This window comes from Hyla sarda, chromosome 8 (genome assembly GCF_029499605.1).
Source record: "Hyla sarda isolate aHylSar1 chromosome 8, aHylSar1.hap1, whole genome shotgun sequence".
NCBI classification, from domain to species: Eukaryota; Metazoa; Chordata; class Amphibia; order Anura; family Hylidae; genus Hyla; species Hyla sarda.
This window is the reverse complement of record NC_079196.1, coordinates 173,134,761-173,161,155: the sequence shown is the minus strand read 5'-3', so window position 1 is coordinate 173,161,155 and position 26,395 is coordinate 173,134,761. Positions and strand designations below refer to the sequence as shown.

The 26,395-nt window shown below is 42.9% G+C and overlaps 1 protein-coding gene across 3 annotated transcripts in view; it reads left to right on the top strand.

Moving 5' to 3' along the window:
• Positions 1–26,395, top strand: part of DNAH3 (dynein axonemal heavy chain 3) — a 536,740-nt gene that overhangs the window by 160,206 nt on the left and 350,139 nt on the right. For all 3 annotated transcript variants that reach the window (XM_056535450.1, XM_056535451.1, XM_056535449.1), the window contains exons 10-14: positions 2,207–2,386; positions 4,149–4,285; positions 5,654–5,759; positions 9,199–9,377; positions 16,995–17,179. In XM_056535450.1, coding sequence (XP_056391425.1) covers positions 2,207–2,386; positions 4,149–4,285; positions 5,654–5,759; positions 9,199–9,377; positions 16,995–17,179 — 787 coding nt within the window. The remainder of the gene's footprint in view (positions 1–2,206; positions 2,387–4,148; positions 4,286–5,653; positions 5,760–9,198; positions 9,378–16,994; positions 17,180–26,395) is intronic.

Genomic DNA, 26,395 nt, shown 5'->3' with positions numbered 1-26,395 from the left:
GCATGCCTCCTGCACGGGAGAGCCGCGGCAAAGCTCTGTCCCCATGCAGGAGATTGTGGGGGGGGGGGGGGGGGGTATAGGCGCAATCCACACATAGGTACTGTGACACGGATCCAGGAGTAGGAGTATTACTTTATTCCGCCAATATCTTAATAGTAGGTCTTAAGAGTGGCTTTTTATGGAAGAGCAGGATAGAATGACCAGTCAGCAGTCCTTCAGGAAAATCATACATTAACATATCAGTGTTAGAAGCAATAATATAAAATGTCTAGTGAACATTGGATGGCAGGTTGGAATCCAATCGAACCGATGGAATTTTGAGGTATGCTCCCTTCAGGCCGTAGCAAAGCGGGGACCCTCTTTGGGCTCCCGTTTGTCTCCGAGTCTGTTTGTGGACCCCAATAAAAGTAAGAGTAAACCCACATGGTTAAATTTTCTGGGCAGTTGGAAGTGCGGACACAACAGTGTGTCACATGTAATCATATGCAGGTCACCAACACGTTTTCATCATGCAGTATCAACAGGACATTTGAAGTAAAACATATATCAACTGCAATACTACACACGTTGTGTATTCAGCAACCTGTGTGGTATGTCATATTCAGTACGTAGGTTGTACTGTGAATGCCCTGAAGTGCCGGATCAGGAGACACATTTCGGATGCTAGAGGGACCGGTTTTAGTGTGTCATCCTTGTCGAAGCACTTCAGGGATGCTCACGGAGGCAATGTAAATTCTTTGCAAATAGAAGGAACAGAAAAGGTTTTTAGACATACCAGAGGAGGGGATCATCGGAGGGCACTCCTGAATCGGGAGTCCTTCTCGATGTTCCAGCTGGACACGCGTCAGCCACAAGGTATGAACCTGAGGCAGGATTTAATTCTATCCTGCTAGGATTCTTGAGGAATACTGTGTACTGGTGTTTGGCAATACTTTTTGTTTATGGTAATAATGCATAGTGTGGTAGTGCATGCACGGGTTGCATACACATTAGTGTGTTCCTGTGCATGTACACACACACGCGTAAAAAGGATTTCTGTTGAATACCACAATAGTGCACATATATGTGGTATTCTTCTTCCTTTTATTCCTCTATAAAATCTTTTCTTATTTCCTGAGATGTGCTTAAATGATACCGTTGGGATGCTAATATACATGAAACTTAAAATGTGTAAAATATATCCCACACAAGAGTCTGTTTCATTCATATGCCTTTCATGATTAACATAATCCATTGTTGCATCTAGCTTTGACTTCCCTTTTTGGATCCACAACACTTTTTGTAGGATACTATCGATCCATGACATTTTTTGTAGAGCTCTCTCCATTCTAGTTGATGATTGATCACATGACCATATAGTTTTTATATATAAGTAACTTTTTTTTAATGTGTGTACATGCCATGACTAAGGACCTGGAGTAGGTCCGAAACGCGTTGGCTTTTGTTCTGTCTGTTCACAACCCAATAAAGAAAGAAACAGTTTTTATCTGCAAACCTGGGCTGGACCATTTTTCCTTCTTGTGCATACACGTGGTCAGGGACGCTGCTGATCAGGCCCGTGCACAGATGCAGGTGGCGGAGGGGAGCTGTTGGTGTGTCTACATAATACTAAATAAAGGAGAACATGCTGAGAGCACCAGGGCCAAAGAACTTAAAGGGGTACTCCACTGGCCAGCCCTCTGGCTGCGTTCGGAACATTTAGTTCCGATTGCTGTGCGCGCACTGCAGGGGTCGGCCACGTCCCCTCATGACGTCAGGCCACGACCCTCAATAAACATCTATGGGAGGGTGCGTGGTGGCCGCCACTCCCCCTCCTATTGACTTACATCGAGGGGGCATGGCTTGACATCACGACGGGGTCAACCACCGCAGCGCGTGCACAGCATTCAGAACTAAATGTTCCGAACGTAGCAGGAAGGCTGGCCAGTGGAGTACCCCTTCAATAAGCCAAAAACTCTGAGAAACTTTCCAATACCAGATACTAAACTGCACAACATGAAACAGAATCCAAGATAAACAGATACAGTACACATGACAGTACTAAGACTATAAGCAGCACCTTAAGTACTAAGACTATAAGCTACACATTAAAAAGCAGATGATGACATGGCAGGAACTCTCCTGCCATCCATAACAATAGGTGATTATTTTACTCTTTTTTTTAATTTGATTTATTTTTTAACCATTTCTATTGTATCTTCTTCAGGAAGGCAATGATTTTGGAGAGACGTACGACGAAATGAAATTCTTCACTCCACAAATTCTTATAATCAAACTGAAGGTGGAGGAACCAAAAATAGCTTTTGAGCCACTTCTGGAGGAGTGTTGGAACCTCATAAAACGCTGCTTCCTTGAGATTATTAGAAATGCGGAAGGACTTCCTAAAGTAAGTTATGAAGAGAAATCCGTGGTCATGGAGGGGGGGAATGAAAAATATTGTGAACAACTAAAATGTAAAGGCTATCATGGTGAGAGTTGTAGTTTAGAAATATTTAAAACTACAGGTTGATGATCAAGTTAATGGACTGATTATTACTTCTTCCATTAAACCTCTACATAATCAAAGCGGAGGTGTACCAAAACCTATGTAGAGGAAGAGTGGTGCAGTTGCCCACCAGATTGCTTGCTAAGCTTCCCTGCCTCCTTTCTATCCTGTGCAATGCCTGGCATTGATTGTACCACTCTTCCTCTACAAATATTTTGGTAAATTTCCACAATATTTCTTTGTATTTAAGTTTTCCTGTTCTCTGATAGGAGCAGAAAAACATAATTCAAGCAGTGACAGATCTGCCCCATGCTGACATGCTAATGCCTAATACACACCCCTGACTGCATAACCCCACCCATCACCTGAAGTTCACACCCACCCACTGATTTCCGGTATTGTCAGACACACTATAAACACTATAGACTATTATATTTCAGAAACTGGAGGGCAGATAAAAAAAATATTAATAGGTGAGTGATCAGGATACCCTAATCTATTTAATGATAAGCAATCTAATTTTTGGGGTCGGTCACAGGTCCTATTTAATGGTCTATTCACACATACAGGATCCTGCGCAGATTTGATGCACAGGATTTGTAACTGCAGATCAGAAGTTGTGCTCAGTCATTAGGTTTACATTCAAATCTGCACAGGATACTGTACGTGTGAACACACCCTAAATGTGATCAAATCTGCTACAGAGAGTCCCCAACACAGATGTAAACAGGGTCTAATAAAATCAAAGTTATTGTTCCCATGTGATTTCCCAGGTACTTTAATCTCAATATAGAAGGTGAAGGTGATGAGCCCAGAAATATTCATACATGCTACCAGAATACTAGTAATATCCTCCTCTCAGTTCTAGTTCCTCTAATCCATGCATTCTCCATTCACTTTTCTGTATCCTTTCTTAGAAGGATTTCAGATATTCCTTGGGTTCAAAATGAAAAATGTATAAACTTTTTTAACTATAATTTAAGATCATTGTGCAATAGTGTATTAACATTTGCGCTGGTAAATGGCATTATTATAGAATTTACTAGGTGCCACATGTAGAAGGGTTGTTTCGTCACAACATCTGCCATTCATGTGCCCTTGCTATGAGCCAGAGGGTAGAGGTGCTTTGTAGGAGTGGCCCCTTCTCTAGTGAACTGGAGCCGTCCATGTATCACAGGGTATGTCATTCACTAGAATGCACACCATATACTACCTTTTGCTGGAATATGGCTTGCAAAGGTTTTTCCCTGGCAGATAAGTTTTTTTTTTTTTTTTTAGTAATGACAGGATCTCCCAGTCTTTCAAAACACCAGGTCTGTGCCAGCATAGTTTAGTATGCAGGGCAGGTAGTCTACAGTCGTGTTTTATTTAGTTTTATTCTCCACTACCCATAGGGGTTTGGCTTAATTTATTACTGACACTGCATGTTATAGTATAGTAATATAATTACTAGAGGAAGCTTATTCCCTGGACACATTCTATTCCCATCAGAATACTGTATATTATATAGAATTCATTAGTAATAGTGGTTTGGGAGGTACATTATTACCTTCACTTAACATCACCAGTGAATTTTGTATGATGAAAAGGTATGCTACACATCAAGAGACCTGCAAACCTTTTCATTACTTTACTTAAATCAAGATGTGATCTTCTCTTACAGGTTGAAGTTGAGCTCTTTCCAGATCTTCAAGGAGAGAATCTTTCTTTGAGCTCTGTAAAGCAAGAGGAATCCTTAGTGTCTGAGTATATTAACAAAACCAGAGAGATTTTTACCTTGAATATAGTTGGACCACAAAAGTAAGTGGCAGTAACTCTCCATCTATCTATCTATCTTTATCTATCTAGTCAGTTGATCAGTGCAGCACTGCAGAAGTAGATCCAAAAGAAGGTGGTTTATTCCATAGTGTATTCAAAATTGATATTTCAGTAGCCTCACGCCAGTCTGAGGCTACTAATATATTATCGTTTTTTTCTGTACTATGGAACAAATCACAGTCTTTTGGATCTACTTCTGAAGTGCTGCATTGATTGACTAACGATTGTGTTGGACCCCTAACAATTGACCTATACCTTCTTTTACACCTCATTTTGTACGTGCTGTTTGCCTTAGGCTGGTCTAGCTGTCTGTCAATTTATCTGTCTAGTGGTCTATCTCTTCTATCTATCTATCTATCAAATATGGACAAAAGTATTAGGATGTCTACACTTTACACCACTATTTCCCAACCAGGGTCTCTCCAGCTGTGGCCAAATTACAACTCCCAGCATGCCCAGGCAGCTTTTGCCAGCCTTGGCACCCTGGTTGGTGAACACTGCTTTACACATTATAACTACTGAAGCTTTTATTCTAAATTCATAGACATTAATATGGAGCCCCTCGTTGCAGTTATAACTGCTTCCATTCTTCTGGGAAGACCTTTTATAAGATTTTGGAGCATGTCTGTGGACATTTTCTGTCTATTCATTCAGAAGAGTGGTCAGACACTGAGATTGGACAAGAGGGCCTAGCTCACAATCTCCGTTTTAGTACATCCTAAAGGTGTAGGCTGTGATTTTCCACACCAGACTCTCACCCATGCTTTTATGGACCTTGCTTTGTCCACTGGGGGATAGTCTTGTTGGAATAGAAAAGGACTGAACCATGGAAAGGTCATGGTAACCCCTGTGATGAAGCTTCCAGGGTGATGAAGCTTTCAGGGAGCACTTTATTTTTTTTACTTATTTTAATGCCAGTTGAGGTTCGGGGCTCTGCAGTTATTTACGCAGATGAGCATGTTATAGTACAGTCCCTCAGCACTCTGCGATATAGCTTTACGTGGTCTCTACCACGTGGCTGAGTTTCTGAATTTAGTGAGTGCTTTAGAAAGACTCATTCTTTCCTGTTTGTAAAAGCAGACTTCATTGCAAGGTGCTATGTTTTATATCTATACAACTGTCTGTATATCTACCATACATCTTTAACACTTTCTAACACATTATGATGCTGCCTTTATTTTCCGATTGGGTCAGTGTAGGTATTGATTTTTTTGGCGGAACTCATGTAATACACTGAGTCTCCATCTTTATCTCATAATATAATTGTGTAGATGGTGGAAATTTCATGGGAAATTACTTTTCAGCAATACTGAACAGTTTCTAAAGCTTTCTGGTTTTCATTTCCCTTAGGTACCTAAATGTTTATAAAAAATACAGTGATCTTTTGAACAAGAAAGCTCAGCAAGATATTATGGCGTTCCTTAAGGAAGAACATTCTTTGCAGGCCTTCACTAAGGTAACGAAAAGTGAAGGAATCGTGCTTGTTTAAGAGGTTTCTGTTTCCGATATCAATGTATTTTATAATGGATGGTAGAATCAAGATTTAGTGTAGATTATATTAAACTGTTCATTACATAATGGGATAAAAGTGAGAAGCAGAATGGTAAGTTGTGTAAATGATTTTCAGGTGATCTATCTATCAGTGCATCTGTCTATGGACCTGTTATGGAACATGGACATGCTGTCTGCAGGCAGGGCCGGATTAAGAACATCATGGGCCTGGTGCTGAGGATTTTGTTGAGTCTTTTTATATTTTCACCACAGGTCCCCAGCGTTATTGCAAGCAGGTTGGCAGATTGGCAGAGCTCCTTCTGCTGCATGCAGCCTGTCTGCATGTTTCTTGCACATAGCTTGTGAGTCACTATTTTATGTGCCTATCAAGGGGCTGGAGTTTTTTTTTTTTTTTGCTTTGTTTATTGGTTTACACAAATTTTATGTCACAAAACGGTAACATGGAAAGCATAACAGGAGGTTATAAACAGGAAAACATATGTGGGTAACCCAGTACCCATTTTGCCATGAACATCTAATCGAATGAAAGAGAATATCTCAAATTCAATATCTCAGCACTTCCAGCCTCTCACCCTTTCTACACACACTCAAACCGACATGCAACACACACACACACACACAAAAAAAAAGGGATTGGGAAGGAAAAGAAGTAGTGAACAGTCCCCGTCTAGTTTCCTACGAGATACCATGGGGCATGAGCGGACTGGAGTTTTCCTGCTCCGGGCAGCGCTTCTTGGCCAATCATTCAATAAATAGTCCAAATAGACCAAATCTCACAATTTTTGCTGACAGCAAGGAGGGACAAGCCCCACCCTAACTATGCCCTCTGCCATAACCATAACCACACCCTAAGCCACACCCTAACCTCAACCGCCCTTGCAGAATGTGAATACCTCTTTAACAGCAATAATCTGAGCTTGTCACCTGAGTTTTGGAGGACCTACTATACACAGGTGACAGACTGAAAACTGCTATCTTTACCACAACAGGCCATATAAGTGATTACAATGCAGTCATTAGGTGACTCACATGTGATGTTTTTTCTGATTGGAGTCGTTCAATTTCCTTTTTTTCCCTCAAACCATCATGAATTCTTCCAGCTACGATTAGTCTAATATTGAAGAACCTTCTGAAAAAAACATTTTAGGCTCTGCACTTTTCCAAGATCTATAGTGCTACAAACTGTAATGATGTCCCCTTGGTGTCCCACTTAGTAGAGATGGTAGATGAGTGGGTTAGGGAACAGTCTGTAGGTTGCCCCATTATGTAGTTAGTTCACTCCAGTAGATAGACAGGTCCCTCTAGGTAGTATGCCCCATCACATAGGTGCCCTGAGTTGGTAGGGCTGCCCAGACATAGTTACCTTCTGTAGGTAACCCCCCCAGATAGCTGCCCCCTGTATGTAAACATCATCTAAGCTATGTAGTAAGTAGGTAGCCCCCCCCCCTATTAGCTTGGTAGGTAGTCCTCATAATAGCTAAGTAGGTAGAAGATAGCCCCCCCCCCCCCATATTTGCTAGCAGAAAGGTAGTACATAGTCACCATATTAGGAAGGTAGTAGATATCCCCCATATGAGTAGGTGGTAGATATCCCCCATATTAGGTCGAAAGTATATAACCCCCATTTTAGGTACTGTAGGTAGTAGATATTTCCTCAGTATTAGGTGGGTAGTAGATATGTCCCATATTAGGTAGGTGGTAGATATCCTGCTTATTAGGTAGGTACTAGATCCCAGGTAGGGGACCAACGTATCTGGCATACCTTCTGCAGCCTCCCTCAGCGCAACCTCTTTTCTTCTTTCCTCTTCACTACGACATCTGATGACGTCACTCATTGGGCAAATAGCTGGGAAAGGGTTTGGCCTCTTGTGACTACTGGCTTAATGGAGCCAGGGAGCAAAAAAGTAATTGACATGGTGAGGAGCCAATGACTATTCGCCCTGTCAGACTTCCCACCGATCGCTATATTTAACTGTAGACACTGTAGGGTGCCATTCCAGGACACCGAGGCATCACCCTAAAAGTGTGAATGTCCCGCTGAATACATGGCTGTGGGAGGTATGGTCAGACTGCCGTGTGACTGCATGTGTCCAATTTCTTTTGTCCAGCTTGGCCTATTTTCGGGTAGGGGCCTGAAGCTATAGCTCCATCACCCTCTACCTTAATCCACCTTAATTCCATATGAGTCCCACAAAAAAAAAAAATATCACAGCTATATGAGGTACAGTAAACCAACTGTGAGTGTTATAATACTGCTTGATGATGGTTTCCAGACACTGGCACATGTTTTCTTATACTGCACAAAACACGGAAAAATGCAACAGCAAATACAATAATATACATTTTTGATAGATTATTACATTTGATCATTATTTAGCCAGTTTGAGGTAGGCCATCCTCCACCAGAGATAAGGTGCAATTTGGAAGAGGAACATGGAAAATAAAATGCAAATCATCAAGGAAATGGCATTATTCCTGTATTGTAATATCAACAAGTGCATTTTTCCTGTATAGTGCCATCACTACTGTCATTTTTTCTATGCTGCAACATACATTATATGTGTTATTTGTGAACTGTGACATTCCTATGTGCATTATCCCGGCATTGTGACCTCATTAAGCGTATTATTTTTATATTTTGACATCATTACATGCATTATCTCTACAATGTGACATCACAAAGTGCATTATCCCTGCATTGTGACCTGATTAGGCGTATTACCCTGCATAGTGACACCATGAAATGCTTTATCCCTCCATTGTAATAATATATTTGTTTCTATACTGTGATATCACTGTTTGTTGAACTAAGCTGTAACCCAGAACTGTACATTGCTGTCATTATCTATATGTGGTGACATCACTGCGTACATCACATGTTTGCCGTCACATCATTGTGTTCCTTACATATATCACTGTATGCATTATTCTGGTACTGCGTCATCACTGTTAGTATTACCCCTGTGCATTAGGAAAGGCATATAGCACAGAATAGAGACCAAAATGATCATGAACTTTGCATTTTTTAACTCACTTCCTGCTGAAGATGATTATGGTAAAGGGGAGCCCCATATACAAGTTTACTATAAGCCCCTTCAATATTTGTTACACTCCTTGCAGTAGTGCGTTTATTTTGTGTTAAAAAAAAGAAAAAAATTATTTAGTTATGCATCACTATGCTTAATGTGTATAACCTACTTTTTCATTATGTCCCTTCTATGTCCAGTATATGCTCAGATAATTTCCATACCAAAATCTGGATGTCTGTTACTACTGAATGCCTCTGATAGGGTATCATGATTGTGCTGACAGATTCACATTCGGTGTCTGATGTAGTACAGTAAAAACAATTTAACTGAGACCTGTTGTTTTGTTATGCACAGAAAATCAATAACTTATCACAGCTACAGGGAGAAATTGCGTCTATGCATGTTACTGTCCCTCTTGCCATGTTCTGTTTGGATGCCTTGCGTCTCAATGAAGATCTCTGTGCCAGAGCCAAAAAATTAAAAGATCGTCTTGTTCAGTTTGAAGTGGATGAAAACAGGGAACTCAATAAAAGGTGAGGTGTATGACGTGGACTATTTATTTCTTCTGGCCTACATAGCACTGACCTGCTTCGTAGTGCTGTATACAGTCTAACCGCTCACATCATCTAATTCAACTATCTAGTGTCACCATTTATCTTATCAATAAAAATAACCCAGCTTTCACAGCATACACTAGGTAATTACAGCTGATTGGTGAGGGTCAGCCGCTAGGACCCCCACAATCCAAACAATGAAGGTCAGTTTTTCCCGAATGAATGGAGTGACAGCACATATGTACAACCAACACTTTACTTATTTTATATTAGGTATGTGCACTTATAAGCAACCTGTTACGTTTACTACCTAATCTACTGCCATTATGGTATAGAGATGGATGCGATGAACAGATTGATATATAGTTTTATGGGAAAAGGTTCAGTATGTCTTGTAACTTGTTGATTAAAATCCCTGCTGATTCTGGGTTTTGGAGTCCAGTGGGCGGCCTCACTCATATACGAGTGTGAAAACCAAGACAGTCACCATTTAAGACCACCCACTGGACTCACTAGATGAGTTTAGAGATTCAAATGCATAAAAAATACTAGTCATACAGAATCTCTTACCACAACACTACGGTGTATATTACTGTTACGCCGAGCGCACCGGGTTCCCGCTCCTCCCCGGAGCGCTCGCTACACTCTCGCTCCCGCAGCGCCCCGGTCAGATCCACTGACCGGGTGCGCTGCGATACCGCCTCCAGCCGGGATGCGATTCGCGATGCGGGTGGCGCCCGCTCGCGATGCGCACCCCGGCTCCCGTACCTGACTCGCTCTCCGTCGGTCCTGTCCCGGCGCGCGCGGCCCCGCTCCCTAGGGCGCGCGCGCGCCGGGTCTCTGCGATTTAAAGGGCCACTGCGCCGCTGATTGGCGCAGTGGTTCTAATCAGTGTGTTCACCTGTGCACTCCTTATTTATACCTCACTTCCCCTGCACTCCCTCGCCGGATCTTGTTGCCATTGTGCCAGTGAAAGCGTTCCCTTGTGTGTTCCTAGCCTGTGTTCCAGACCTCCTGCCGTTGCCCCTGACTACGATCCTTGCTGCCTGCCCCGACCTTCTGCTACGTCCGACCTTGCTTCTGTCTACTCCCTTGTACCGCGCCTATCTTCAGCAGTCAGAGAGGTTGAGCCGTTGCTAGTGGATACGACCTGGTCACTACCGCCGCAGCAAGACCATCCCGCTTTGCGGCGGGCTCTGGTGAATACCAGTAGTGACTTAGAACCGGTCCACTAGCACGGTCCACGCCAATCCCTCTCTGGCACAGAGGATCCACCTCCTGCCAGCCGGCATCGTGACAGTAGATCCGGCCATGGATCCCGCTGAAGTACCTCTGCCAGATGTCGCTGACCTCACCACGGTGGTCGCCCAGCACTCACAACAGATAGCGCAACAAGGCCACGAGCTGTCTCAACTGACCGTGATGCTACAGCAGCTACTACCACAGCTTCAGCAATCATCTCCTCCGCCAGCTCCTGCACCTCCTCCGCAGCGAGTGGCCGCCTCAGGCCTACGACTATCCTTGCCGGATAAATTTGATGGGGACTCTAAGTTTTGTCGTGGCTTTCTTTCACAATGTTCCCTGCACTTGGAGATGATGTCGGACCAGTTTCCTACTGAAAGGTCTAAGGTGGCTTTCGTAGTCAGCCTTCTGTCTGGAAAAGCTCTGTCATGGGCCACACCGCTCTGGGACCGCAATGACCCCGTCACTGCCTCTGTACACTCCTTCTTCTCGGAAATTCGAAGTGTCTTTGAGGAACCTGCCCGAGCCTCTTCTGCTGAGACTGCCCTGCTGAACCTGGTCCAGGGTAATTCTTCCGTTGGCGAGTACGCCGTGCAATTCCGTACTCTTGCTTCAGAACTTTCCTGGAATAATGAGGCCCTCTGCGCGACCTTTAAAAAAGGCCTATCCAGCAACATTAAAGATGTTCTGGCCGCACGAGAAATTCCTGCTAACCTACATGAACTCATTCATCTAGCCACTCGCATTGACATGCGTTTTTCCGAAAGGCGTCAGGAGCTCCGCCAGGATATGGACTTTGTTCGCACGAGGCGTTTTTTCTCCCCGGCTCCTCTCTCCTCTGGTCCTCTGCAATCCGTTCCTGTGCCTTCCGCCGTGGAGGCTATGCAAGTTGACCGGTCTCGCCTGACACCTCAAGAGAGGACACGACGCCGCATGGAGAATCTCTGCCTGTACTGTGCCGGTACCGAACACTTCCTGAAGGATTGTCCTATCCGTCCTCCCCGCCTGGAAAGACGTACGCTGACTCCGCACAAAGGTGAAACAGTCCTTGATGTCAACTCTGCTTCTCCACGTCTTACTGTGCCTGTGCGGATATCTGCCTCTACCTTCTCCTTCTCCACTAAGGCCTTCTTGGACTCCGGATCTGCAGGAAACTTTATTTTGGCCTCTCTCATCAACAGGTTCAACATCCCAGTGACCAGTCTCGCCAGACCTCTCTACATCAATTGCGTTAACAATGAAAGATTGGACTGTGCCGTGCGTTACCGCACGGAACCCCTCCTAATGTGCATCGGACCTCACCACGAAAAAATTGAGTTTTTGGTCCTCTCCAATTGCACTTCCGAAATTCTCCTTGGACTACCCTGGCTTCAACACCATTCCCCAACCCTGGATTGGTCCACAGGGGAGATCAAGAGTTGGGGTCCCTCTTGTTTCAAGGACTGCCTTAAACCGGTTACCAGTACTCCTTGCCGTGACCCTGTGGTTTCCCCTGTAACCGGTCTCCCTAAGGCCTATATGGACTTTGCGGATGTTTTTTGCAAAAAACAAGCTGAGACTCTACCTCCTCACAGGCCTTATGACTGTCCTATTGACCTCCTCCCGGGCACTACTCCACCCCGGGGCAGAATTTATCCTCTCTCTGCCCCAGAGACTCTTGCTATGTCTGAGTACATCCAGGAAAATTTAAAAAAGGGCTTTATCCGCAAATCCTCCTCTCCTGCCGGAGCCGGATTTTTCTTTGTGTCCAAAAAAGATGGCTCCCTACGTCCTTGCATTGACTACCGCGGTCTTAATAAAATCACGGTAAAGAACCGCTACCCTCTACCTCTCATCTCTGAACTCTTTGATCGCCTCCAAGGTGCCCACATCTTTACCAAACTGGACTTAAGAGGTGCTTATAATCTCATCCGCATCAGAGAGGGGGATGAATGGAAAACGACATTTAACACTAGAGATGGACACTTTGAGTATCTGGTCATGCCCTTTGGCCTGTGCAACGCCCCTGCCGTCTTCCAAGACTTTGTTAATGAAATTTTTCGTGATCTCTTATATTCCTGTGTTGTTGTGTATCTGGACGATATCCTGATTTTTTTCTGCCAACCTAGAAGAACACCGCCAGCATGTCCGCATGGTTCTTCAGAGACTTCGTGACAATCAACTTTATGCCAAAATGGAGAAATGTCTGTTTGAATGTCAATCTCTCCCTTTCCTAGGATACTTGGTCTCTGGCCAGGGACTACAAATGGATCCAGACAAACTCTCTGCCGTCTTAGATTGGCCACGCCCCTCCGGACTCCGTGCTATCCAACGTTTTTTGGGGTTCGCCAATTATTACAGACAATTTATTCCACATTTTTCCACCATTGTGGCTCCTATCGTGGCTTTAACCAAAAAGAATGCCAATCCTAAGTCATGGCCTCCTCAAGCGGAAGACGCCTTTAAACAGCTCAAGTCTGCCTTTTCTTCAGCTCCCGTGCTCTCCAGACCTGACCCATCTAAACCCTTCCTATTGGAGGTTGATGCCTCCTCAGTAGGAGCTGGAGCGGTCCTTCTACAAAAAAATTCTTCCGGGCATGCTGTTACTTGTGTTTTTTTTTCTAAGACCTTCTCTCCGGCGGAGAGGAACTACTCCATCGGGGATCGAGAGCTACTAGCCATTAAATTAGCACTTGAGGAATGGAGGCATCTGCTGGAGGGATCAAGATTTCCAGTTATTATTTACACCGATCACAAGAACCTCTCCTATCTCCAGTCTGCCCAACGGCTGAATCCTCGCCAGGCCAGGTGGTCTCTGTTCTTTGCCCGATTTAATTTTGAAATTCACTTTCGGCCTGCCGATAAGAACATTAGGGCCAATGCTCTCTCTCGTTCCTCGGATGCCTCGGAAGTAGAGCTCTCTCCGCAACACATCATTCCTCCTGACTGCCTGATCTCCACTTCTCCAGCCTCCATCAGGCAAACTCCTCCAGGGAAGACCTTCGTCTCTCCACGCCAACGCCTCGGAATCCTCAAATGGGGTCACTCCTCCCATCTCGCAGGTCATGCGGGCATCAAGAAATCCGTGCAACTCATCTCTCGTTTCTATTGGTGGCCGACTCTGGAGACGGATGTTGTGGATTTTGTGCGAGCCTGCACTGTCTGTGCCCGGGATAAGACTCCTCGCCAGAAGCCCGCTGGTCTTCTTCATCCTCTGCCTGTTCCCGAACAGCCTTGGTCTCTGATTGGTATGGACTTTATTACAGACTTACCCTCATCCCGTGGCAACACTGTTGTTTGGGTGGTCGTTGATCGATTCTCCAAGATGGCACATTTCATCCCTCTTCCTGGTCTTCCTTCTGCGCCTCAGTTGGCAAAACAATTTTTTGTACACATTTTTCGTCTTCACGGGTTGCCCACGCAGATCGTCTCGGATAGAGGCGTCCAATTCGTGTCTAAATTCTGGAGGGCTCTCTGTAAACAACTCAAGATTAAATTAAACTTTTCTTCTGCTTATCATCCTCAATCCAATGGGCAAGTAGAAAGAATTAACCAGGTCCTGGGTGATTATTTACGGCATTTTGTTTCCTCCCGCCAGGATGACTGGGCAGATCTTCTACCATGGGCCGAATTCTCGTATAACTTCAGAGTTTCTGAATTTTCTTCCAAATCCCCATTTTTCGTGGTGTACGGCCGTCACCCTCTTCCCCCCCTCCCTACTCCCTTGCCCTCTGGTGTACCCGCTGTGGATGAAATATCTCGTGATCTTTCCACCATATGGAAAGAAACCCAAAATTCTCTCTTACAGGCTTCATCACGCATGAAGAAGTTTGCTGATAAGAAAAGAAGAGCTCCCCCCATTTTTTCTCCCGGAGACAAGGTATGGCTCTCTCGCTAAATATGTCCGCTTCCGTGTTCCCAGCTACAAATTGGGACCACGCTATCTTGGTCCTTTCAAAATTTTGTGCCAGATTAATCCTGTCTCTTATAAACTTCTTCTCCCTCCTTCTCTTCGTATTCCTAATGCCTTTCACGTTTCTCTTCTTAAACCACTCATCATCAACCGTTTCTCTCCTAAACTTATCTCTCCCACTCCTGTCTCCGGTTCTTCAGACATCTTTCCCGTAAAGGAGATACTGGCCTCCAAAAAGGTCAGAGGAAAAACCTTCTTTTTGGTTGACTGGGAGGGCTGTGGTCCTGAAGAGAGATCCTGGGAACCTGAGGACAATATCCTAGATAAAAATCTGGTCCTCAGGTTCTCAGGCTCCAAGAAGAGGGGGAGACCCAAGGGGGGGGGTACTGTTACGCCGAGCGCTCCGGGTTCCCGCTCCTCCCCGGAGCGCTCGCTACACTCTCGCTCCCGCAGCGCCCCGGTCAGATCCACTGACCGGGTGCGCTGCGATACCGCCTCCAGCCGGGATGCGATTCGCGATGCGGGTGGCGCCCGCTCGCGATGCGCACCCCGGCTCCCGTACCTGACTCGCTCTCCGTCGGTCCTGTCCCGGCGCGCGCGGCCCCGCTCCCTAGGGCGCGCGCGCGCCGGGTCTCTGCGATTTAAAGGGCCACTGCGCCGCTGATTGGCGCAGTGGTTCTAATCAGTGTGTTCACCTGTGCACTCCTTATTTATACCTCACTTCCCCTGCACTCCCTCGCCGGATCTTGTTGCCATTGTGCCAGTGAAAGCGTTCCCTTGTGTGTTCCTAGCCTGTGTTCCAGACCTCCTGCCGTTGCCCCTGACTACGATCCTTGCTGCCTGCCCCGACCTTCTGCTACGTCCGACCTTGCTTCTGTCTACTCCCTTGTACCGCGCCTATCTTCAGCAGTCAGAGAGGTTGAGCCGTTGCTAGTGGATACGACCTGGTCACTACCGCCGCAGCAAGACCATCCCGCTTTGCGGCGGGCTCTGGTGAATACCAGTAGTGACTTAGAACCGGTCCACTAGCACGGTCCACGCCAATCCCTCTCTGGCACAGAGGATCCACCTCCTGCCAGCCGGCATCGTGACAATTACTTCCTCTGCTTTGCTTGTTCAACATTCCCTTTAGCTCTGTGTATAAATTTATTGATGACATACACATTAAGAAATATCCATTGTTAGCCTTGCTAATGGTTTATAGTTGCAATTATTAGTTCCTCAAAGATTTAGTCCAGAAAGCAAATAATGTTCGAGTGTACTGTTTAGTTAATTTCTAGCATTTCAAAGCGTTACAGTATTGGATTAAAATGTGTGGTCATTGATTGCATAAGTGATATTTGTTTTCCTTTCATCATCCGTCATGTACTGCGGTTAGGTATCCTTTTAGACTTGTTAGCTGTATGTAGGTCTATTTGATCTAACAAGACAGCTGAGCGTTCCTTTTAATTATATGGAGTTTGATGTTGCGTCCTTTGATAACTGTGAGATTAAAAACATTTTATAATGAAGCACATGAGGGATCTTTCTTCTTTTACCATGTGCTTAGTGGACAGATTATGTCATACACTGGCCCTTGTGATATAAGAAAACTGGAAATTGGTTCAGGATGTTATATGAAAGGAAATTTTAAAGGGAATCTGTTATCAGATTCTGCCCCCATAAACTCTTAACATCGCTAAATAAGTGCTGGGGAAACGCATTAAGTCCTCTTCACGTTTGCTATGATCATTTAAGCTCAAGCGAGAAAATGTGTTTTATTCAGTCACATGACAAAGTATATGATATAAAAATCCTCTATGTATAATATTAAAGTCTTTTTCAGTAGTTTCCCACATAATCACTCACCACTTACTGGCCCAAAATGTGGTGTTTACAGCTTTTTGCCTGACCTGTAGATCAGCTTTAGACCACACTCCCAAATGCCAGTAAAGCCATGTAGTGAAAACCACAGCCCCATGTGTTCACCAATGGGCATGTGATGTTGTCGATAATCCCAGCAACATCTAGCAGCCAATGGTGAACACATGGGTGAAAACACGTGGTTTTGGCTGCATGCATTTACTGCCATGTAGGAATCTGGCCCAGTGGGGGGGGGGGGGGGTTGCCCAGTGGTTGAAGGGGCCTTTTTGTGGGGAACAAATTAATGGCTTCATGCTATCCAGCATTACTATGTTAATGATGCTATTATACCTGTAAATAATCTGTTTATGGTGCTTTTTCAGTCTCGTTAGGGGGTGGGCCTTGAGGTCCTATGCATTCTTGTAATGCCCCTGGACAGTTTGGGTCTGCCAAAGGGAGAGTTATTCTTACACAGTGGTGGCCTGTTTTGCCTTGTGCTGATGAGATATATATGGTGTGTATGTATGTATATATATATATATATATATATATAATGTTGTATATAGTTTGGTACACACTATATCAACCGTACTAAATGGATTTTTATTCTGTTATTTCAGTATTTGTTTGAAGTACAGCACAATAGCCGACAGAGTCAGTGAAGTACCAGCTAACACTGAAGATTTGGTCACTCTTGCTGACTTCTTAAGGACCTCAAGTGATGTCACTGTCTATAAACTGAAAGATGAGATTGCAGAGGCAGTGAGTCGATTAATGTTTCTTCTAGATTACGCAACTCTTCAGTGTAAGTCATTTACAAGAACAATGGTGTGTGTGTTTATCATTGTTTGAGTGGACTGATATGGTCAACTTTTTTCCATACCTGGATACAGTTTATATTTTTAGTAGAAAAATTTCACTGCAAAATCACAGATATACCGATGTATGCGGAGCCAATGGACAAAAATTCACAGAAGAGTAAGATTAGCTCACTAAAACTTAGCATTTAATAATAACAGCATAAAATAATAGTCCTCAAGAAAATATTAATCAACACCAAAAATACACAATTGGTGTAATGCCAGGGCCATTAGCCAATGGCCCCAGTCAAATAGCGCGTTTCCTATAATCACAATAAGTGTCACCAGATAAGACACAAATAATGCAGTAATCAATCCCGACGCCTTTCCCCCCTCCCATATGGATATTTAGGAGCAATGTGGGGTTCATCAGGGGAATGGATAGGAAACCAAAGAAATACTTGATATTCTGGCAATAAGTCTGTAAGTGCCAGCTATATAAAGTAACAGCTGTTACTGTCTGGAGGGAATCGCACGTATTCACCGACCCGGAGGGCTCTGCATCTGGTCACTGGCTACCTATACCGTGCATCGCTAATTGGGACCTCCATCCCGGGTCTCGGCTAGGAGGACTACTTTCCATGGGTCTGAGTGAGTGGTCCCTATCGGACCGGTTTATCATTTATATAGCTGGCACTTACAGACTTATTGCCAGAGTATCAAGTATTTCTTTGGTTTCCTATCAATTCCCCTGATGAACCCCGCATTGCTTCTAAATATCCATATGGGAGAGGGGGAAACACGTTGGGATTGATTATTGCATTATTTGTGTCTTATCTGGTGACACTTATTGTGATTATAGGAAACGCGCTATTTGACTGGGGCCATTGGCTAATAGCCCTGGCATTACACCCATTATGTATTTTTGGTGTTGATTAATATTTTCTTGAGGACTACTATTTTATGCTGTTATTATTAAATGCTAAGTTTTAGTGAGCTAATCTTACTCTTCTGTGAATTTTAATATTTTTAGTAGATTTTATTTTAGACATCAAGATTAGTTTAATATTGACATTTTCAGAATTAGTCCATGTTCACACTGTTTTGTAATCTATTAAGATTATCTGAAAAATTATCATTTTTGAGGTTTCCTTTTTTTCCCTCCTTGTGTTCTAAAAGCCAAAACTCTTCTTTTTCCTTAAAAAACAACAACTTCTTTTTACATTTACAGACCATTTTTTGTGGGACCAATTGTACTTTTTACAGCATACAAAAACAGAAATGAAAAATAAAATGCAATTCTACAAATTTGTGGGGGTCTTGTTTTACACCATTAGCCTTGCAATAAAATTGATAAATTGAAGTCCTACAAAAAACAAAACAATATAAATTTGGAAAAATCCACTGAACGTAGTCACTTGCAGACTATGTTCAGTAAATGTAACTATATGGGCCCATTGGAAATATAATGCAGTATATGTTGGTTTAATCTGAACACAGTCCAAAGAATCAGCTCACCCCAATTATGCCAGTTGCACCAGGGATCAACTTGGAGGAAGTCCAACACTCCTGCAAAAGAAGTAGAAATCCAGTTTATCACTCGTAAAAAAAAGTATGCTTGTCTTTATTGTGATCCAGGACACATCAAGGATAAATGAACACCACAAACAGTGACATATTTTAAGAGGAACAACTGCTCTGAATCATACTCAATGGCCTTGATTTACTATTGTAAACCCAACCTGTTTTGTTGGGTTGGGCGCTAGCATTTGCACCAAAAAAAAAACCTGTCCAACTCTCCGGGGAATGGGGGGCATAGTCACCAGGGAAAAGGAGCGTAGTCGCCGAAAAGGTCCCGGGTCCCCAACATTTTTGAAAATTCCTAACATAATTACTAAGGCTTCCACAGAAAATGTGCTGTATTTGAGATCTCGAAAACCCCACAGCTCAGAGCATGTGTTAAAAAAAGCAAAACATAGGGAAAAGTGCAAAATGTAGGGAAAACTTAGTAAATTCAGTGGAAAAATATCTGTTGGGGGAAAAACCCCCACAAAGAGTACTCCACTCCACTCTTAGTAAATCAGGGCCAATATGATTACTAGCTGTTCTTCCGCTTGAAACATGTCACTGTTTGTGGTATATGCTTATCCTTAAAGGAGTATTCCATGAATCAAAAACAGGCCTTATTTTCTTTCAAAGACAGCGCCCTCCTTGTCTCCACTTTGGGTGTCGTCTTACAACTTGGCTTCATTCACTTCAATGGAACTGAGCCGGAGAGGTCTTTGAAAGAAAAAAAGGCCTGTTTTATGATTCCTGGAATATCCCTTTAATGTATCCGAGATCACAATAACTACAAGCATACTTTTATACTTTTTCTCTTCTTCAAGTATATGTTGATGTACCTTTTTGGCAGGTTACCAACAAATACCTTTAACCGGTCCTAAAAATGTGTTTTAAACCCAGCCTTGCCTAAATTTTTGTGCTTTTACAAAACCAAGCTTCCATTAAGACTGGAAGAAATACAGTGGTAGCTGTAAAATAATGTATGCAAGATAATCACACATGAAACCATAAAGCAGCTTTGTTTGTTTGTTTGTTTTTTTGTTTGTTTCTTGCTTGCCCCAAATAAATACTGTATTTATCGTTGTATAACACACACACTTTTAAAATTTAAATTCAAGGCAAAAACCCTTTCCTGCGTTTTATAGGCCGATAAATCTTCTGGTCACTGATTCAAAGTGGCCGCAGCAGCGGCTGCTTTTTAAGGATTAGCAGCCCGGCCGCGGCCACTTTAAAAAAGTGACCAGCGGCGGCTCCTGCGGGTTCAGACTTCTCCCTGCTCTGCTTTTTATTTTCCTTGCCTCCCTTCTCCCCCTGCTTTTTATTGTTTTTTTTTTTTTTTGATCTTCCTTACCTAGCAGTGCTCCGGCAGGCCTGGTCAGGTGGCGGGTCTTGCGGGCTGCGCGGTCAGTGAAGCAGGAGAGTGATGTCCTCTGCCGGCTCCGCTGCACAGCATCAGGGACGTCCCTAATCATTCCCTGCAGCTGCCAGCATCATTCCCTGCAGCTGCCTGCATCATTCCCTGCAGCTTGTTTAACTCCAGCAGCCGGCCACGGCCACCTTAGAATAGTGAACAGCGGCAGCAGCATTGAATGAAAAGTGACGTCCCTGATGCTGTGCAGCGGAGCCATCAGAGGACATTACTCTCCTGCTTCACTGACCGCGCAGCCCGCAAGACCCGCCACCTGACCATGCCTGCCGGAGTGCGGCTAGGTAAGGAAGATTAAGAGAATTTTTTTTTTTTTAAAGCAGGGGGGCATGATGAGAGGGGGGCATGATGGGGGGGGGGAGGGATGATGAGACAGTGGGAGGAATCATGAGATGGGGAATGATAAGACAGTGGGGGAATGATGGGGGGAATAATGAGAGGGTGAGGGAATGATGAGAGGGTGAGGGAATGATGGGGTGAATGATGAGAGGGTGGGCGAATGATGAGAGGGTGAGGGGGGTAAGTGGTGAAAATGTGGCACAGGGGCTGATAAAAGGGGAGGAATGATGTGGCACTGGGGGGGGGGGGGGGGGACAACGACCAAACTGAGGTGCAGGGGAAATAAAAGTTGGGGGGATGATATGGCATTTAGTCTAAGTCATTTATCTTACATGTATTTATTTTTTTACTTAACCCCTTAAGGACCAGGGGGTTTTCCGTTTTTGCACTTTCGTTTTTTCCTCCTTACCTTTAAAAATCATAACCCTTTCAATTTTGCACCTAAAAATCCATATTATGGCTTATTTTTTGCGCCACCAATTCTACTTTGCAGTGACATCAGTCATTTTACCCAAAAAACTACGGCGAAACGGGAAAAAAAATCATTGTGAGACAAAATTGAAAAAAAAAAAACGCCATTTTGTAACTTTTGGGGGCTTCCGTTTCTACGCAGTAAATTTTTCGGTAAAAATGACACCTTATCTTTATTCTGTAGGTCCATACAATTAAAATGATACCCTACTGATATCGGTTTGATTTTGTCGTACTTCTGAAAAAAAATCATAACTACATGCAGGAAAATTTATAAGTTTAAAATTGTCATCTTCTGACCACTATAACTTTTTTATTTTACTGCATATGGGTCGGTATGAGGGCTCATTTTTTGTGCCGTGATGTGAAGTTTTTAGTGGTACCCTTTTTGTACTGATCAGACTTGTTGATCACTTTTTATAAATTTTTTCATGGTATAAAAAGTGACCAAAAATACACTATTTTGGACTTTGGAATTTTTTTGCGCGTACGCCATTGACCGTGTGGTTTAATTAACTATATAGTTTTATAATTCGGCCATTTCCGCACGCGGCGATACCACATATGTTTATTTGTATTTTTATTTACACTGGCTTTTTTTTTAAATGGGAAAAGGGGGTGATTCAAACTTTTAATATGGGAGGTGTTAAATGATCTTTATTCACTTTTTTTTTCACTTTTTTTGTGCAGTGTTATAGCTCCCATAGGGACCTATAACACTGCACGCACTGATCTTTTACATTGACCACTGGTTTCTCATAGGAAACCAGTGATCGATGATTCTGCCGCTTGACTGCTCATGCCTGGATCTCAGGCACTGAGCAGTCATTCGGCAATCGGACACCAGGAGGCAAGGTAGAAGACCCTCCTCGTGTCTAACAGCTGTTCGGGACGTCGCGATTTCGCCGCGCCGATCCCGAACAGTTCCCTGAGCTAACCGGCATGGTTTCACTTTCACTTTAAATGCAGCATTCAACTTTGAACGCCTCGTCTAAAGGGTTAATAGCGCGCGGCACCGCGATCACTGCCGCGCGCTATTAGCCACGGGTCCCAGCCATTGTGGCCCCGCGTTATAGAAAGGGAAAGGACTCAGGACGTACTGGTACGTCCTTGGTCCTTAAGGGGTTAAATGTCTCTGTTAAAATGGGGGTGCGTGTTATACGCCAGTGCGTGTTATACTCCGATAAATACGGTAAGTGGGGTCATGATAGAGTCCTAATGCCATCAGCCTATCCAGTTACTTGTTCTGTTTGATAGTGCTTCAAGATCCTATGTACAATACTATTAACTATATTGGACAGCCCACCCTTGTACTGTGACAAGGAATTGAAATATTGGTATATCTCACATCACAAAAAACTTAACAATAACATGATGTTATATTTTATATCAATAAAAATTGGCAGTAATATGCTGGTATAGTTTATATTAATAGAAATTAAAATATACCGCTATATTACTGTCACTTTTTATTGATATGAAATATTCCAGCAGATTGCAGAAGCTCTTTAGTGATAAAAAGGTGACAGTTATATGGTGGTTTATTTTATATAAATAAAAAGTGACAGTAATATGGCAGACTATTTTATATAAATAAAAAGGGACAGTAACACTGTAGTATATTTAATATTTATCTAAATTTTATTTTTATTAATATAAATTATACCACCATATTCTTGTCACTTTTCATTTATAAAAAATATACCACCATATTACTGTCACTTTCTATTAATATAAATATACCACTATATCACTGTCATTGTTTTATTGATATAAAATATTCCACCTCATTACTGTTTTTACCTTTTTATAAATGTATTATATACTGCCATATTTCTGTCACTTTATTGAAATATCAAAAAAGTGGATTGAAAATTAGAGTAAAAAGTGACAGTAATAAGGAGATATATACCCACTTCTGGAATTTGATGAGGGTACCAGGACCCTGTAAGACCAACCACCCATGGTAAAATAAATATACTAAAATAGATATACTAAAACTTAACTTTTACTTGTAACATAAAAGGTACACGTAGAACAACAATTGGGGGGGGGGGGGGGGGGTAGGAAAAGCGGTACAAGTGATGCCCTAACCTTATGCTCCTAATACAAAGAACACTCCTATTAAGTGTAGAAAAAGGAGAGGGATATTAAACAACAATGTGGCAATGACAATAACAAGTGGCCAACCTCCCTAGCCAATGCGTTTCACCCCTAGTATAACAGGGGCTCATCAACGATAAGTGGAAACCACAATAGTTATAGATGTAATTAGATATATGATAATTAGAAAAATATGATAATACTGATAGAATTTAGTGGATAGAGACAGATAGAGAGGTGTCCAGACCACTGTATAAAAATATATGTCAAAATCTGAGTCTGTGTCCGTCAAAGTCAGGTGTATGTCACACATATATCATACATATAAGGATAAGTTAGGAACATTATAAACCCTATCACAGATGATATTACAGTAAGGCAATCATAAACCCAATCTCAGATGATATTACAGTAAAAAAAAAAAGGCTTATGAAAATAGATGTGTGGCTTTAGATATCAGACTTGAAGTTGTAGATGAGCTTAATAGTAAAAGCTGGGAGAAAATGGTTACTCCAACAATATAACCATATAAGGACTGAGGGACACACAGACTCCTAGTAGTGACATTGATAATTGACTAGACAGCGAATACGGCAGAGAAGAATCCTCAGATTGCCAAATACTGGCAATAATACTTGCCCCCTTGTCGATAGGACGGGGACGCCAGGTACAATGACCTAATGATAATGGTCCAGCCAGTGCACAACAAGATAAGTCAATGGTTCTGGGGGCTACAAGGTCCCATCCGGGCAGGCTGTAGTTGTCTTCAGGTATCGGGCGAGATGAGCCACGAGATTTACCCTCTACGTCTATGATTCCATTCAAGGCTTAAAAAATATACAGTGTGTATATATATATATATATATATATATATATATATATACTGCTCAAAAAAATAAAGGGAACACTTAAACAACACAAGGTAACTCCAAATCAGTCACACTTCTGTGAAATCACACTGTCCACTCAGGAAGCAACACTGATTTATAATCAATTTCACATGCTGTTGTGTAAATGGAACAGACATCAGGTGGAAATTATAGGCATTTAGCAAGACACCCCCAATAAAGGAGTGGTTCTGCAGGTGGTGACCACAGACAACTTCTCAATTCCTATTCTTCCTGGCTGATGCCAGCGTAATGTCAAGAGCATGGAGGCGCTACCAGGAAACAGGCCAGTACCGGCCATCCACCAATGCCACGTTGCACCACAGACTGTTCAGGAGTTGGCGGATGCTTTAGTCCAGGTCTGGGAGGACATCCCTCAGGAGACCATCTACCACCTCATCAGGAGCATGCCCAGACGTTGTAGGGAGGTCATACGGGTCACGTGCGGGCCACACACACTACTGAGCCTCATTTTGACTTGTTTTAAGGACATTACATAAAGTTGGATCAGCCTGTAGTGTGGTTTTCCACTTTGATTTTGAGTGTGATTCCATATCCAGACCTCCATGGGTTGATAAATTTGATTTCCATTGATAATTTTGTGTGATTTTGTTGTCAACACATTCAACTATTTAAAGATGAATGTATGATATACGATTAGTTCATTCATTCAGATCTAGGATGTGTTATCTTAGTGTTCCCTTAATTTTTTTGAGCAATATATATATATATATATATATATATATATATATATATATATATACAGCAACAGAAGAATGCAGCAGCACACTGCCAGCACAAGGATATAGGTGAAACATGAAAATGCAGTTAAAACATGGAGAGCTATACAGCTATGGTGTAATAGATGCAAATGTGAAACTATGAAATAGTGAGGCACTTAGCTCGCAAATTTGTCTCCGCCGGCGGTCAAATAGCTTGGACCGTCCCACCGCGATAAGGTAGCCTCCTTGGGACGGACCCTACACTGTGTATATGCCTCTGTGTGAACAGTTCAGTAAGCATGGCAGGGTCTGGAACATCCAAGACACCTTATATACACACCTGATAGAGGTGGGTGGGGTGCAAGGCCAACATGAAGGTAGCCACTCCCCCATATGTGCAATACAGACAAAGAATTAGTCAGCCAGCACTTTAGTTGATACCAAACTATTATATGGACCTGGCCTACAGGTGCACGCTACTAGGCTAGATATACAGCAACAGAAGAATGCAGCAGCACACTGCCAGCACAAAGATATAGGTGAAACATGAAAATGCAGTTAAAACATGGAGAGCTATACAGCTATGGTGTAATAGATGCAAATGTGAAACTATGAAATAGTGAGGCACTTTCTTTGTCTGTATATATATATATATATATATATATATATATATATATATATATTAAAAAAAAGCTTGGATGTCTGTATATGGATACCACCTCAGGCATCCCTGCTGGAAAACATAGAGCATTCTAGCTGACTGCGACCTTATTCATTATTCAGAAATACCTTACAACTAGAGATGAGCGAACTTACCGTAAATTCGATTCGTCACAAACTTCTCAGCTCGGCGGTTGCTGACTTTTCCTGCATAAATTAGTTCAGCTTTCCGGTGCTCCAGTGGGCTGGAAAAGGTGGATACAGTCCTAGGAAAGAGTCTCCTGGGACTGTATCCACCTTTTCCAGCCCACGGGAGCACCGGAAAGCTGAACTAATTTATGCAGGAAAAGTCAGCAACCGCCGAGCCGAGAAGTTCGTGACGAATCGAATTTACTGTAAGTTCGCTCATCTCTACTTAAAACCTATTTTAGCTGTGGTTGACCTTTCTGTATGATTTACTTTCTTCTCCTGTGTTTATATTTCATTGATGGCAGAACCTGACCTACGACCTTCTTGGTTCAGAATTTATTATTATAAGAAGTATAATAGTTGAATGTCCACCTTTGAATATCCTTTCATTTAAATTGGTCTAAACTTAATTTTGGTAATTTGTCACATTTAAATATTTCAGATCATTCAACTAATTTAAATATAAGATAACATTAGGAAACGCAAAATGCAGCTTTGAAATTATCATTCCATTTATTGTAGATAAATTTATTCTAAGGATGTTCACACGCTAGTAACTAGCAGGGGGTTTCCCGCTGTGGGAATCCTGCTGCGAGTTACGCAACCATTGATTTAAATTGGTCCACAGACAGTCCGCAATAGTGTCAGATTTGCGGACTGTCCACGGACTCATACAAATGAATGGTAGCGTAACTCGCAGTGGGTTTCCCGCAGTGGGAAACCCGCTGCTAGTTACTAGCGTGTGAACGCACCCTCAACCTGTATTCCCACTGTGAAAAGTAATTGTTCCCCTAAACCTAATAATGTCTTGCGCCACCCTTGGCAGTAACAATTGCAGTCAAATGTTTATGATAACCTGTG